General features: G+C 43.3%; 1 protein-coding gene across 1 annotated transcript in view; it reads right to left on the bottom strand.

Annotated features, from left to right (window-relative positions):
- The window catches only part of zswim5 (zinc finger, SWIM-type containing 5), a 62,851-nt gene that overhangs the window by 8,815 nt on the left and 37,068 nt on the right, over positions 1–16,968 (bottom strand). The window contains exons 2-10 of the mRNA XM_085139696.1: positions 10,956–11,143; positions 9,695–9,863; positions 8,168–8,316; positions 6,123–6,273; positions 5,145–5,321; positions 4,804–4,980; positions 4,095–4,241; positions 3,868–4,005; positions 112–263 (exon numbers count right to left, since the gene is read on the bottom strand). Coding sequence (XP_084995822.1) covers positions 112–263; positions 3,868–4,005; positions 4,095–4,241; positions 4,804–4,980; positions 5,145–5,321; positions 6,123–6,273; positions 8,168–8,316; positions 9,695–9,863; positions 10,956–11,143 — 1,448 coding nt within the window. The remainder of the gene's footprint in view (positions 1–111; positions 264–3,867; positions 4,006–4,094; positions 4,242–4,803; positions 4,981–5,144; positions 5,322–6,122; positions 6,274–8,167; positions 8,317–9,694; positions 9,864–10,955; positions 11,144–16,968) is intronic.

Raw genomic sequence — 16,968 nt, 5'->3', positions numbered from 1 at the left:
CTCTTTATATAATAAAAGTGTGCCATAGGTGTATTTTGGTGTTCACTAGCAATTCAAGGATCCTCACTCTACTATATTCTCTATGATTTTAAGGTGATATTAAATTATTACCTTATCCTGGGCATACAGTCCCTCGGGCATGATCCTCTGCTGACCCATACCCATCAGAGCCACCTCTAAGGCCAGAGTCAAGTAGGACTCCCCTGCATCTGGACTGCCCCACACTGGCACATGATGGTAAACTGGAGGTCTGGGGTCACAGTCTAAAAGGAAAGATTCCCCAAAAAATGTAAGTCATTAACTTCACGTCATCTATACTGGTTTCAGAATGATAAGAAATCCAAGGAGACAGAAAAACAAAGACACCAACTCAGCAAAGATTCCTTTCATAACAGCAAAGTTCCAGAAGTCCACCTTATCCAATACTGACATGCTGCCCTAGCAGCTTCAATCACCTTGTTTATAATCTAAATGGGAAAAAGCTTTAAATATAGTTTCTTCTTAATTTTAGCTTTATTACTTCAAAGAGAAGATTAGGTTTTTGCTATGGTACACTACCTTCACAGCACAAAAACATCCCAAATTGCCTCAACAAACTCACTTTAGAAGTCTACAAGCTATTTAATTTGGCTAATTCAGAGAAACTCCACTAGACCCCATTAGCGTATTAGCATAAGCAAAAGTAAAGTACATAATATTGCTCTGGTTTTATCAATACAACAACTCCAGCAGAAGGATTTTCATAAAACATAAAAGATTGTTCTGGGATGATTTTAACATTTATTTAAAATGTGTAGAAAATAGAAAATTATCACAATATGAACCAAAACCACTTTTATATGCCTAGTAGTATATAAAAGATTACTGTTAAAGATAGCCAGAGCCTGCAAGCTTAGCACATTACTAAACCATAAAGTTAAGGGGTTATAGGAATGGCTACATGGTGCATATATAATGGCACTGCCATATCAAAAAAAATTAGGACTAGCATTTGAAGAGGAAAATAAAACAATAGCAGAAAAAAAAATACAACAAAAATACAAAAAATTTGTTGTATTTGTGTGTACTATATAAGCCACAGTGATATAGCATTTATATCAGTGTGGCTTAGACAGTAGGTTGTTCATATATGTAAGATGGCTGCTTGCCCTACACTAATGCTTGACAATTATAACTGAGAACAGATGCCACAAGAGCCTCAGCTGTTGATTGGTGCCCATTTGTTCTCTCTTGCTCCCCCTCCCATCGTTCTGCTTAAATCCCGCCTGAGCAAGAGATCCCCCCCGCCCCCAAATCCTGTTTATTCTAGGGATGTGTGTATATATGTGTAGTAATCTAGAGAAAAGTGGAAACTGGGCTTACAGACTTAACCCCTTAGCCAACTTGCTGTTGTTTCCTCTCCCTCTAGATTGATTGGTTGATGTGAAAAGGGCAGAGAAGGAATCGTATTTCGATTGGGTTAGACATAGTCTAGATCCACCCACTTTACAACAGATGTTCCCAGCTGTCTCACATGGGGAATGAAAACATGGTGACCAGGCTATACTCCCAAGCACGCAAAATTATCATACCACTCTCCTCAAATTCCCCAAACAACACAAAACAATCATTCTTTCTGTTGTTCTATCACACACACACACACACACACACACGCACGCACGCACACACACACACACACACACACACACACACACACACACACACACACACACACACACACACACACACACACACACACACACAGAGATGAGTGTGCCAGTGGTCAGCATTGTCTGAACTGACAATAGTTCCCTGTAGCCTGGTAACAATGAGAAAACCCAACCCCTATTCTGTTCAGTTGCAATAGCCACTGGTGCAAAAAGGGAAAAAAAAGAAATCCCTGGGCAGTGAGAAAATGCAAATGATGATACATTCTATACATACCCCACACACACAAATACATGAACGCACAGGAGTGTGGTCTGGACTAAATGAGCAGGGTGTTCCAGCCCAATCCATTCATGCTCTCCTAGTTTATGGCTGCCTGCAGCACAATAGTGCCTAGTCCTCATATAAGACCATGGCGTCTGTTGTGTGATGAGTCACTGCTGGTGAACCCGATCACCTCTGGTTAGGATTATATACTGCATCAGCTGGTGATGTGGGCCTGAAATTATACCTTGCGTTTCGTAAATGGGCTCTTTGTATAGTTGTGTAAGAAACCTGGGCTCTGACTCATGGGTACGTATGTATTTTGCTAAGGTGCATGCTAAGACGTTGGTTTGCTGTGTAGATGTATTGGATAGAAGCTTGGCTCAACAGTGATGCAGACTAAACAGCAGACGCAAAGAGACTGAATCTTTTTTTTTTTTCAAATGCATGTTTCAACATGAAAGCAGAGGTTTTCTAAACTTCTCAGCCAAAAAAATTGCATTGACTGTATTCACTTCCTACACATATTACAGCTATAGTACACAACTGCCGTCTCCAAACTGGATAAGAAACAGTTGTGTGCAGCGTAATCTCTGAATTTGATATGACTCTCTAATTTGATATGACTGTCCATCATATTTTACACCACAAACTATAACTGGTTTTAAGGAGAACATGCAGCTGTTGCTGAAGCTATCTTACAATCAAAAATGGGATGCCTCAGGGTTCTATCCTAGGTCCACTGCAGTTTATATTATTACTTCTAAGCTGTGTTTCAGTGTATGCCTTCATTCTTTTTAGTTTTAGTGATGTGTTTTATATGCCCAAGGCTTTAACCTTCAGTCTGCAATCTTCAGTTTCATGTCATCACTCTTTAATCACAGACTTGTTTTAGATCCACAGATAATGATTAGATGATCTACTTCTACCTCTGACTCTTCAACTACCTTGCAATTAAAACTGTAAATGGCACCCACATAACTCTTTCTGAGCCCTACAAATAACTAGGAATTTGGCTTACAGAAAAGATATTTAAGTTCAGAAAATTAGGGGGAAAAAAAAGTCACACTTGGCTTTTCATTCAGTATTAGCAATGTCTGTCTTCTAACCATAAAGGAGTTCACTTTTATAGCCCTTGACTGTAAAGATATTCTATGCAATCATGCTGCCTCAGCAGTTAAACTCTGTACACCACAGTCTAGTATACTTTCAACAATAATGACTCAGCACCTTTCTCTGTATGAACAGGTTTTTAGACGTCCTTGTAGTGAAAAATATTTAGCCATTACTTGTTTATTAGCCATTTTATCATAATTATTAGCTCTTTTTTGCTCTTACTTATTTAGAAATATCCATCCATCCATTCACTTCCGCTTATCCTTTTCAGGGTCGCGGGGGGCGCTGGAGCCTATCCCAGCTGTCATAGGGCGAGAGGCGGGGTACACCCTGGACAGGTTGCCAGTCTGTCGCAGGGCCAACACACAGGGACAGACAACCATTCGCACTCACATTCACTCGCACATTCACACCTAGTGGCAATTTGGATTTTCCAATTAACCTATCCCCACAAGCTGCATGTCTTTGGACGGTGGGAGTACTCGGAGGGAACCCACACAAACACGGGGAGAACATGCAAACTCCACACAGAAAGACCCCGGCCTGATGGTGGAATTGAACTCAGGACCTTCTTGCTGTGCGGCAACAGTGCTAACCACCGTGCCACCGTGCTGCTTAAATAGGACGATATTTAGAAATATCGTCCTATTTAAATCCAATAAGTAAAGCACACAAACCAGTAAAAGCTTAATTTGACATGTTCCTCATATACTCAAAGATACACTTGTATATCTTTGCAGATCTTTGTGATCAACGAACTGCAAACTGCCATCAAACTAGACACCCAGCTGTGATGACCTCTTGAATACCATAAAAAGGGTAAGAACTTTGTTTTCGTACCTCCAGTGTCCATGGTGTTGTCGTCATCAACACGGCACGTTTCTGTGAGCGTGATAAACAGGCAGCCAATCGGGTCTAACGGATGGCCCACCCAGCCTTCCAGGTTAGTGGTGGAGGTAACACCCCTCTGGAGAAGTTCTGAGAAAGGTACAGGAGGGGGAGAGACCGACATTAGAATCACCAGTTGAGACCCTGCACTTTCTCCAGAAAGCCAACAATGCCGTTACCTTTCTTTTGGTGTTTGTAGATGTCCATCTGCCTCTGCTGTTGTAGGCGGAGGGTGTTGATGATGGCGACGGCCAATCGCAGGGCTTCTCTGGAATAACCGTGTGAGCGCAAGGCGTCGACGCGAGCACATGCCGTTGGGACGTGGTCTGTGTGGTGAACACAGAAATAAGATGAGGTCAGGATACCTTCACAAGCACACAAACTCCTTCCTATACACACATTGCACTTTAATCACACACGCACACACACACTACAGGATGTATGATGCAGTTAGTAATGGCATGTGCAGACTCAAACTCACATCCAAACTCACAGTGCAGTCTCAGCAGAAAGCCTGTGTGTCTGATAGCTGGCTTAAGTTGCAGAATCTGACAGATCTTAGCTGGAAGCTGCTTACTGCAGATACTGGCCTCAATATCAGCAGAATTACTCTGTGTGTGTGTGTGCGTGTGCGTGTGTGTGTGTGTGTGTTTTGGGTTGGCTTTTAGCTGAATCTGAGATTGTGTGTGTACAAGCTGACACACAAACACTCTCATTCGTCCTGAAAATGATGCCTTGTAATGAAGAAACTATCTGCTCCCCAGTGCATGTTTGTAGCCTATATTATTTGACTAAATCATGAATGTGCACTTTTACACATCACAGACTGTAAATGATGCAAAAGGTAAATACGGTTGCTTTTCCTGGACCTGAGTAATGAAACCCTACCTAGCCAGAGAGGCAGGCCCTGCGGGCTGAACAGCAGGCTCTCCCCTTCTCTTTGGTAGGACGGAGACATGTAGTAGTCGCTACTAATGATCCTCTGCAGGTGGCTGTCCTGCCAGTGGAGGTCGCAGGCCTCGACGGCCCGACTGAACACAGTCCTCCGCGGCCTGGACAGAGAGTCTGATGTGACACACACAAAAAGCATGGTTACTGGTAGAAACGAGGCGCGTGCAGTCTATATTGTTTAAGTTGTAGAATCTTTCTGCTAATTCAGATCAGTTCTTGCTTGCAATTGCAGTAAGCTCAGAATTTAATGTGTGCACATTTGTGGTTTTGGTGCTGACCCTGGGCGAGGTTGCTCTGCGGCAGAGCGTTGGTAATGTTGGGAAGTTCGCTGCCATAGTTGCCGTCCTCCAGTGGGCAGATGTCCATGTCCCCCCACTTCTTCAGCTGCTTCAACCAACCACTCTTCTCCTCGCTTTTACAGTGAGGATTTAGCACCACACACACCCACAATGCACCTGTGAACAGTAAGGGGATCAGATGTCGGACTCTTAATAACAGAAGCTTTTAAGAGGGGGGTGAATCCCTAATATGGTTATGTCTTTGAAACTATACTGACCAAATACTCAAATATATTGTTTACCGGGTGCAGCCAATCAGAAGAAAGTAGGCTTAAGGTGATCTGCACTAAGATCTAGTGTAAATTACTTGATAAGCTAAGCAAGAAAATGAACACTGCATTAATGATTCAAAACTATCTGGGTGGTTGCTGTCCTGAAAAACTTTACCAGCTTTTTAAAAACCCAGCAGTTCTTCTTCTGCAACAATTCTCAAAAAAAAAAAAAGAAAGAAAAAGAAAGAAAAAAAATTAAGTAAATCTGTGTGTTTTAACTGGCAGGCTTTCACATATCAGAGAAAAATCAGGCAGCACACTCCGACTGTCTGGCTGTTATTCATGTCTGCGTCTGTGTCATGATCTCCCCAGCTCACCCGGGAAGTGTTCTTATTGACCTCCTAAATACTGCGATTGATTGTGGAGAAGCTGAGCAGCCATATTGATCGGCAGCCTTTATCATTCACTCAGTGCAGGTGGAGAGAGAGGCCCGGGCATGAGGAGGAGCAGCTGACTGGATAACCTAATAGCTTACTGAGTAGATGGATGTTTACCTGACACAGTGACTAGAAATTTGTCAGAACAACAAAAGGAAGACTTCTTTAGGGCTGTGACTGCACCAACTACACAGCCGATCCCTTCTGATTTTTCCAAACTAAAACTGTCAGACATCGCACTCTCTCTGTGTGTGTGTAACTGTTCTTACCCAGCTCATCCCAGAGCTGCCTGCACTTGTCCGTCATGCCTGTGCCTTGTTGTCTCCATAGTGACAGTCGGGGGTCTGCCATGAATTGTTCCGTTATGAGCGTTAGCATTCGGGCACCGTTGGAGTCCCGCATTCGCAGCATCTCTCGCACCTGGAAAGAGCACAGGCTTGGTAACTGTGAGTAACACAACAGTCTGACTGAGCAGCATGGACCTCCTGCACCTTAGAATAATCACACAGGCTGAAGCAGAAGGTGGAGGCAAAGAAAAGACAGAACACATCTCAAGTGCACATACTTGGCAATAGAGAAGAAGTTGGGACATTTTGTGCACATTTGCATTCTTACTGGAAGTTGGGTATGTAAACCACTTACTACTTTCAGTTTAGAACATTAAACATAACATTGTTTTTACATTGTGTCGGGGTGGCTGTGGAGGCGGTAGAGCAGGTCACCTACTAATCAGAAGGTTGGTGGTTCGATCCCCGTCTGCTCCAGTCTGCATGCCAAATATCCTTGGGCAAGATACTAACCCCAAGTTGCTCTCTGATGCATCCATCGGAGTGTGAATGTGTATGAATGTCGGATAGAAAGCACTTGCATATTAGAAGCACAGAAAAAAGTGCTTGTGTGAATAGGTGTGTATGTGTGAATGATGCAAGTTGCATAAAGTGCTTCGAGTGCTCATTAGAGTAGAAAAGCACTATATAAGAATCAGTCCATTTACCATTTCAGATGACATCATATCCCCCCCCCCCACCCCCTCGAATTTGAAATTCGAACTAATACAAAAGACAGAACATGGCTTTTGGCGATTCATGATGCATGTATTCTACAAAACATTCTGAATACCAATTAAAACCAAATAAAAGAAACAGTTTGGCCCTGAAATTGAGAACTTGGCCTTATCAGAATGTGTTAAGTGGGCTTGTTTCAGTCAGGAAAGAGAAAGCATAGAAAACATCTGCACTGACTCATATTTAACCACAATTGGAAAGCTGTTCAGGCCTAATTGAGAAAATTAAGATACTATCAAGCAGATATTAAAAGGTTATTCTCAGGAGTTTCAGGCAACTCTATTCAACTCCTTGAATAGAACATTTTTACATACTTACAAACCACTAGAAACTAAATGCCAGATATCAGATTTCAGAGTGATGATGAAAATTAGTTCATGTCTTTGTTACTTTTAGGCTGGATTGTAATTCATTACTATCGTCAAGTTGTTTTACAAGCTCCCTGACAAGCCTTCACATCCCAGTGAGATTGCTGACAGGGACTAGAAAGAGAGAATGTTTTTCTCCCATATTGGCTTATCTTCATTGGTTTCCTGTTAAATCCACAACCAAATTTATTCTTCGAGTGCAGGCTTAGTTATGGTTCCTAGGATATTTAAAAGTAAAATCGGAGGCAGAGCCTACACCTTCAGTGAATCCAGCCATCAGTTTGGATTCTGGAGACAGACTTAAATTTTAAGTTCAGGCTTAAAACTTTCCTTTTTGATCAAACTTAGTGATGCCTGGACCAGGTGACCTTGAACCCTTCCTTAGTTATGCTGCAATAGGCTTCCCAGAGTGTTTCTTCTTCACCCTGTGTTTACACACACATTCAATCATTTGTTCTTATATCTCTGGTCTCTTCCACAGTGTGTCCTTTGTCCTGACTCCATCCCCCCACCCCCTAACTGATCAAGGCAGATGGCTGCCCCTCCCTGAATGGAGTTTTTCCTTCCCACTGTCGCTAAATGCATTCTCATAGGAGTTGTTGGGGTTTTCTCTGGTGACACATTTCAAAACTGAATTAACTGCCACACACTTTTTATTTTTAGCGATTGCCCACATTTATGTAGGTGTGGATAAATTGCTGTCAAATTCTCTGCTATGTTCACCATCTTCTAGCCAGCTGTTATGGTAGCAGTGGGCAGATTTCCACTATGTTTGCAGAGAAACGTATTATTCATGTAGTTATTTTCCTGCTTAGATTTGCCAAAACAGAGGAAACAAATAAATGTTCAAACGATGCAGAGGAAGGGAGCAGTGACACGAACCTTAGCGAACATGGAGTTGAGCTGTTTCCCAGAGCCGTAGTAACCTCCCTGCGACAGAAACTGCTTGACTTGCTCCCTGACTTGATCTTCATCCAGATGCCAGCAGTTATCATCATCAATGCTGGCGCCTGCAGTTGGGTCCGGGGCACCTGAAAGCGCACAGACACACAACACACACAAATAAATGACAGGGCCAGTGAATCCTACAGTGGCTGCAATACATGCACACAGCAACAATACAAAAAGAGAGCACATGGATTCCAACAAAAGCTCTGAATTCATATGAAAACTTCATTCCTTCCTGTCCTCAATCCACACCCCGGGATGAAAAAGATAAACAGACAGTGACCATGGGAAAGGGAGTTTACTTAAAGACAGCCTCAGCTGCAACAACACCATTTTCTTAGCTCAGTAAAAACACACTACATCTCAAATGTAATCCCTCAGTGCTGAAGGATAGTTGGAAATTATTATCCTGAAATAAAGTTGAATTCTCTGAATCTTGGCACTGATCCTCTCTGCTCTCAAGCCTCTTTGTTTAACATTTAACTTGCAGTGCCCTTACACGACACCTAAGAAATGCTGCTTGTGTTTGCTTTTCCCGAGTGCATGATTAACCAAACTTTATTTTTCTTCTGTGTGTGTCGGACTGATACCACAGGGAAATGGAGATATGCACCAAATTGAGGGGGGGGGCTTTGATCTAGCAGGAAGTGAGCTGTGGAAAGCCCAGAGATGCATTTCCAACTGGCTGGAAGAACACCGCGGCAAACAGCAACATTCCTCCATCAAAGCCAGACTCACGCCTGGGATCAACTGAACTTCAACCCCCATGATCCCCCTTGTCAAACACAGGAAGCACAGCGCGGGGCTTCCTGGACGACAGAGCTGGAGTGTGTCAACATTTAGTGGGCAGGATGAAATAGAGAAGGAGATAAAGAGGTTTGTGTGGCAAAAGGATGTGTAGTTTGTCGTTTCCCCGACGCGGAGCTGTTCTGGCTCTCCTCGTTTTTAATCTCCCTCTACTTTCTCCGGCCCTTTCATGTTTCCTTCTCCTTTCCGTCTCCTCTCTTCCATTTCCCAGAGTGCCATCGCTTCTGTCTCCTCCTCTCAATGTCCCTTTCCTCTTCACACATCTCTCCCTACGCTTTCTCCTGCATCCATTTCATCATTCGAGTCCCTTTTTCTGGGCTTCCTTCAACCTACCCCTGCCAGTGGGAGGAGGTAGCGACTGGAGAGTGGGAACAGAGAAATCAAACGAGCCATTTGAAGCCTGCCTTGCTGCTTCGCCGGAGTAATCAGGGGCTCTGACGTATGACAGCCTGTAGGCTGGCATGCAGCATGTTTCAAGTTGCGAGGCTTTTAAGTGTGGCCTGTTGCTGTGAAGATATCGCTGCAGAGGGATGGGCAGCACCTCCACAGAGAAAGAACTTTTTACGAATTAAGGAAAGAGCTGTAACTTTCCGAATGGCTGTCAGGAATTTACGGCATTGAAAACCTGGCGTGGAATGTGGTTTGTGCTCTCACCATGGACCTGGTTGATCTCAGAGTTGGAAGAGAGAATCTCATCGGCCAGTTTCTGAGCAGTGGGCAGCACCTCGGTGTGGTGGGCTGTGATCAGATACTGCACTAGCTTCTGTAGTTGATCTCTGTTCATCTGGAACAAAGTCTCTGAGATAGGCAGCCGTAGCTTCACCTGCAACAAACACAAGTGGGTGTCCAGTGTGTTAACTGCATGTTATTACTGTAAAGTCCCAGGTGGAAACATAATTTGGTCTTTGAGCTCATGAGACATGATTTATGCACCTTAAAATACGGTTATCCAGTTGTACTATGAATGTTCAGGGCAGTTTTTAATAAACTGAATTTAATTTGGTCCGTAGAACATATTAAAAAAGATGGATGAAGTGTTCTGAAGCCTCGGGATGTTTTAAAACCACATGTGAGAAAAAAGGAGCAGGTCCGACTATGACACTTTGTTGGACTAAATGTTTTATTCAATGTATAATCAAATTCAGTGATTGAAGCCATAAACTTACTAGGAAAGTGTTTAAAGAGATCACGTTTCTGAGGTGTTTGCACCTATTATAAAAAGAATACAGGTTTAAGATACTTTGGCACTGGCTTCACTTTTCAGACCTGGAAACTCTGTCCATCTTTTGCTCCGTCCATGATCTGGACACAAAGGCACGTAGAGCCACGTTGTATTAACTGTGGTGGATGTCTTATTGGATTTCTCAGTTATTTGCACAGGTATTTGCATAATGTCACAGTGATGGATGCTCGTGTTAAGCTTGGAAAAAGTTTCAATTAATGTGTAAAAATAATCCCGGTGAATCAAAAGCTTATCAGACAGTTTATTTTTCCAACTCTTGGCTCTGTATGATGTCAGAGAGAGAGTGGAATCCCTAATATGGTCATCACAGGCACATAAGCTTAGGCTGTGAGCAATGCAACTCTACCCAGCTGCGGCTCAAACCTTCTGTTTTTGTAGGGGAGCCAATCGGAACAAAGCTAGCCTAAAAGTATAATCGATACATTTTGACTGGTGAATGATGCAAAGCTACCCAAGTAGAGTCCAAATTTAAGAGCACAGAGCTGGAAATGTGCATAGAGCCACTTTGATTCATGGCACTACAGCCTCTACTGTGTTTTGGGTGATGTAACCAGCATTGATAAACATAAGAGAAACCATCACTGATCGTAGCACTAATGGAATGTGTGTGCATATTAGGTTAGGGAATGTTAACCCAATGGAAAGGAAGCATCACAAAGCTGTGGTTATTACCTGTTCGGGCTTGCGAATCCGATATAGTGAGAGCGCCACGACATGCGCGCAGTAGAATATGTCTCGGTTCCCACAGCCACAGGTGACAGAGGTGATCTTGCACCGGTCGAAGCTGATGGCTACCTTGTGGGTGACCTCCGGCTCAGACGATGTGGCGGGTTCGGTTACTGTGCCGCTGAGGTGAAATCCTGCAGGGACACAAAGAGGGACGATAGAGATGGGTGAGCTTTAAATGGTCTTACAAAAGTATGATAAAATGCAATCAGACTTTTTTTTGAATAATTCAACTTCATTGCAACTTTTACACAGTTTAATTTGTTTAAGTTTTATGTTAAAACTTAAAGATGTAGAAAAAGAGAAAAAAAGGCAGGAGAAACTGTGGTAACCTGAGCCTCTACGAACACACATCTTCATCAGGCTTCAACAGGACACTGAGCCATCTGATACTCAGGGTCTCTCTGTCCAAGGCTCAGTGCATCTGTGTGTGCGTGTGTAGTAGGAAGGTTGCTAGGGTGGGATCGTTTCCTGGCCCCACATACACACCCAGACCTACACCCACAGGATAACAAGGCAGTTGGCAAAATAAATGTCCACTTTGCATGGTTAATCTTTAGCCCTGACACACCAGGCCGACCCTTTAGTGCTGGCCTCTGTTGTCGGCTGTCTGCAGATGAGCATTTCCTGTACTTTTTAAAAGGCATTTCAGGACTCGATGTAACCAATTTCACAAACAAGTTCCAAACCTGCACTTAATTGAGTAGCATGAGGCTAAAAGCAACTCCAGGCTCCATCTTTAGTCCTCTTCTGTTTCATATTTCAATGCTTAAACAAAGTCTTTTAAATACAACATAGCTGTTGCCAACATATCCAAAGTCAGGAACTACAACCAGACTAATGTCAAGTGTTAGATGGAGATAAAGGTGGAGAAATTTGAGAGAAGAAAAGAGAATGGAGGAGGGGAAAGTATCTGGTCTGTCTGAGGTAAAGAGTATGTGTAAGTGTGTGTGTGTGCATGCACTTTGGATTAGTGCATGTCACAAACTATAGCCTACCGCTTCTTTTACACCTAGAAGTTCAAAAGGCAGAGACAAAAAAACAAAACATAAAGGGGATTGCAAACAAGCTAAGTGCAAAACAATAGTATGGCTATTTTAGTCATGGTGGTTTATGTGGAAGGTACATAACTAAAACTCTGACACACCAACAAACATCGGTGCAAACACAAGGAAACACACACACACTTAAATTCTGGGGTGTGGGCCAGCATGGCGGAGTGGCCTAATAAGCTTGTTTTAAGCCATCCCCTGGCAAAAATCCCACAATAGGCTTTTCCAAACCAAATGCTGTGAGCACAAACACAAGGTAGCTCACAGACACACACACGCAAACACAGCCAGATCCAATCAACTGTAAACTGCTTTCACCAGACAAAGGAAGATAAGGAGCTACGAGAGAACGAGTGAAGAGAGTGACGACGACACTGATGGCGCGTATCGTCTCGCCAACCAACTCACAAAACCGTCGGAACCAAAATGAAACTGGTTAACTCACCACATCCTTTAAATGTACAAGCTAACAGCCTTCTCTTTACGCCGAAATCTCAATCCACAGCCAAGCTGCTGACAAAGGACTACACATGTTAAACGCAGACACAAAGGCACAACACTTAATACTGCAATCCTCCAATGTTCAGAGGCCTCGAAACAAAAAACCGATGTAATCCTGTGCTGCCCTGCAGGTTCTATATAAATGTACATTCCAGGTAGATTACCTCAGAGTATGAAAAGTGTATAAGCGTACCAGTTACACTCAAAACTGTCAGAAAGAAAAAAGGCTGATGTTTCTGTCCATCTTTACTTGTCCTAAGTGCGTTTGCCGTCTTAATAATTTTCTTGAGCGGCCTATTTCCTGGTGTCTACTGTTACTGGACTGTATTTTCCTCCTTTCAAGACTTGATCAGACTCTATATAACACGACATAGTCATTCCTGTTATATTTATTTGAAACTGTGATAAATTCTCTGGACAAGTCCACATGGTGTGGGAAACAAAACAAAAGTGCAGGCGTATGCACAGACCCCATACTCACTGATGACGGACCAGAGGACACAAACTACTAGTACTTACATCAGAAGTTTCTCTATGACAGATGGTCACGGTCATGTCGGAATAGGTTCAAACTTCATATTTTTGCCTTTGCCATCTTGTACTTTTATAAGCAGATGTGCCAAATGCGGGGTGGATCTGACTGAGAAACTGAAGAAAAACTACAAGATGCCGAGCAGGCAGTTGACAGTCGCACTCCGCTCTATTTGACTCCAATAGGGCCTGTAAGTTACTAAATTAACAGCCTGCTGCACTCAATGAGACTTTGAAATGTCATTACTGACAGCCATTAGGAATAATGCAGGTTTGAAGCATTTCTGCATTGGCTTCACCTTTCAGACGCAGAACCTACATCCATCTTTGATATACAGTCCATGGTAGCAACACACACGTGCCAAAGTAGCCCCCTGCGGTATGTGCAGTGCAGATCTACTTTCAATCTACATGTGGCCAAACCACTTGAACTACCCGCATGCATATACCAACACACCCAGCAACCACCGAAGCCACGCTGATTAATCTGACACAGTGCCCTGGATGGCTACAAACCATTCAGCCCGCTTACTGCCTACTGACCAGTCTTAATATTGTCCACTAACCGACACACCAACTGATCTAAAAACTCGACATGACTGACCAAACTGTCCGCTGAGCCAAACGGGCCATCTGACGATGATAGGAAGGACAAGTGAGACACTGAGAACAGAGGGAAGAGCGAGGCTGATGCATCTGTCAGTGATAGACATGGAGAGTCCTCCAAACTGTTGAAATTTCTCCCTCCCGCTGAGTCCGTCTGTCCAACCAATCTTGGTGTCTTGCAGCGCAGTAATATTGTAAATGTCAGAAACGGCTTGCTATTCCTCCCCTTCGTCTCTATAATGGACATACCTGTAAAATCAATTTGCAGTAATCATAGCTTAGTGTCAGGGAATCCAAATGTGATCTTCCAGTGCTGAAATCATCGCAGCGGAGCGCCAAAGACCAGGCAAAAATCAGGGGAGCGCATTTCTTAAAAGCATCGGGGGGGGGGGGGGGGGGGGGGGGGAGAAAGCATTTGGAGAGCCATCTCCCCCTCTGAGCTGTCTAAACAATGCCTTGTCAGTCATCACTGACTATTGCGCTTGTATCTAAAAACTCTACTCTTTCAGATGAGGAGAGAAGTTTTGATGGCATGTGAGAGTTGGTCTTTCCAAATCCGGTAGTGCCGCTCACTCCCCCGCCTTATTCTTTCTACGTCTGTCAGGTTAAAGCCTATTGTTACTCAGGCCTCTGGGATGATTGTGATGGTGACACTGCTGCTCTTTTCACTTTCAATCAAGTCTGAAATGGCTGACAAACAGGTCACAGTCTGTCTATCTGCCTCTTTATCTTTTGACAGTTTCTCTCGTCATTGTTAGGTTTAATTACCTGGCTAAGTTAGATACTTCTGGGGCCGTCGCACCTTGCTACGGCCATCGCAACAAAGTAGGTAAAACTCACGAGAGATTTTAACACTTGTGTGATTGGTGGATTGAATAAAGGAAAAGAATAAATCCCTAGCAGTCCTTCAGCAAATTAGAGCTCCTTAAGAAGTAATTGCTTCTAGTCAAGAGTCGAAAAATTAAACATGATAGTGTATAATAGCCAGGCAAATTTTAACTCAGTTTTTCTCAGTTTCCATGGCTCATGTTAAGCTAAGCCTTTTATTTAAAGTATAAATGTGATCTGGGCAAAAAGACCACAGCAGTAAACTGGGAAATCATTTTCCAAACAATGTCATCACCAGGAGGTTTAAGTACCCCTAACCCTAAGCTATTAAAATATGTGATTCCTGATTTCTCCCAGTCTTGGCAACAGGATTGAAATGAAAACAGTGAGAGTGACTCAAACCTTACATTAACCTGATATTTTTGCTTACAATTTAATGAAAGCAAAAGTTAGATGTTCTGAATTCCATGTATTTCTTCTTCAGTTGGAAACACCAAAGCTACATCTCAGCTGTAAATACCTCAGAAATCTTTCGCCCTAACTACACGTCAGGTTGACGCAGCCTGCAGCTACTTTGTGGCTGGCCTGTTCAGCACTGTCCAGTGCACGTCGGGATACTTTTTTTCAATGCAGTTTTTCAGTACATCAGTGAGAGAATAACAATCATCATCTCAGGATAAGGAAAAATATTAGCAATATGAGGACTCGTGTGTCAAGGAGATCGCTGAAATTATCAAAATGAACGATAATATATTTTTAGCCCTGAAAAAGTGACCACTGCATAGAGCGGAGATCCTGGAGGGGAAAAGTCCCAGCTGGCTGGTACTGCATATAAAACACTGGGACAAAACCACACTTTAATTAACAGATAACACACCCGCTCGTGCATAAATGTGGGCAACGATGTCGGCCACTTCAGTAGGTTATGTCGTCAGCTCTACAAAGATTCCCTGCAGAAATCTAAATCAGGCTGCAGAGTTGGGGTCATCGCTGATGATGACGACTCAGACCTCGGAGGGTGAAGCATTGCTTGGCGTACCCATTTTTACCCCAGTTGCTTTCACATATAGAATCCTTTGTGTGTGACACTGAGGGTGTCTTCAGCAGATGGGCATGCAACGATACTTGGTACAAAGACGCTCCATCAGACCGTCTGCAAGAACACACAAACACACGTAAACACGGTGAACAAAGCAACCTTTTCAGAGCCTGTCTGCTTTTGTTCTTAATGCCACACTGAGCAGAAAGATGAAACGGTGCAAACTACTCAGTGATATTCACAGAAGATATTGCTAATCTCTCTCACACTCGCGCGCTCTCTCACACTCACGTGCGCACACACACACACACACACACACTTCATGCATGCTAGTTGTGAGCCTGGATCAGCAAAACAGATGAATTTCTAACAAGGTGAATCAGGAGTGTGATGTGTGTAAACTGGGAATGTTGCCAACTACAACGATCTGGCTGAATCCTCAGGGGGAAGAAGAAGAGAAAAAAAAACACCTCTGTGGATGTATATATGTGTGCGTGCCTGTTCTAATGTAGGTAGGCGCACTTGCCCCAAAACCCCACAGACACACACTCTACTACTGACATCTTTCATGCTTGAAAAAAAAAAAAAGAAGAAGAAAAAGAAAAAAAAGTGTGTCTTGTCATTTGTGGTTATTAACACTTTGATTGCAGGCTGTGCTCGTCTAGAAGGGAAAGATGAAATATGATGAACTTAATATGAACTTAATTTGGATTACACACAATTCCATCACCATGTACAGCATGTGTGTAAGACTTCAGAATTCATAGTGTTGGTTTGTTTATAGTGTGTAGGCAGAGTTTTAAAATGATTGCTGCGTAAGAAAAATAAAGCGTGAAGAGACTGGAGGGACCTCCATTGTACATCTTTCCATTATACTTGGAGACACCCTGTAGCTATTTATATATTATATGTATATATTTTACACACACACACACCACTGCGCCTTGCCTCCCTGTTATACACCATCTGTCACTTGATGACAACCCCACCCACAGAAACAAATCAGCCAATCAGGAGGCCAAGAGCTCCCTATGCTAGGCCATTAACCCTTAATCAGCTGGGTTTATGGAGCTGTGAGCCGAGCCAACGCGTACATGTACGCTCACACACAAGCACACTCTAGCCGTATTCAACCAAAAGCCTTGATTTAGATAGACGGGGAAAAAAACCCTCCCACCCCTCCCACCCCTCTTTAAAGCTGTGGAGGAGACCATCCTTGATTCCATTCATCTTCTTTCCCCCAAAGCACTGTGCCGACACTACAAACACTTTAACAAATTTAGGGGGGCGGGGGGATGGGGTGCAGTAATCCTGTGTGGGCGTCAAAATGAAGGCGCAGCATTTGGCAGAGTGATATTGATGGGTGGCTAACTAAAGGGAAATCCCCCCCCCCCCCCCCCCC

This window comes from Neolamprologus multifasciatus, chromosome 18 (genome assembly GCF_963576455.1).
Source record: "Neolamprologus multifasciatus chromosome 18, fNeoMul1.2, whole genome shotgun sequence".
Taxonomy (NCBI): Eukaryota; Metazoa; Chordata; class Actinopteri; order Cichliformes; family Cichlidae; genus Neolamprologus; species Neolamprologus multifasciatus.
This window is presented reverse-complemented; position numbering and strand designations above follow the sequence as displayed.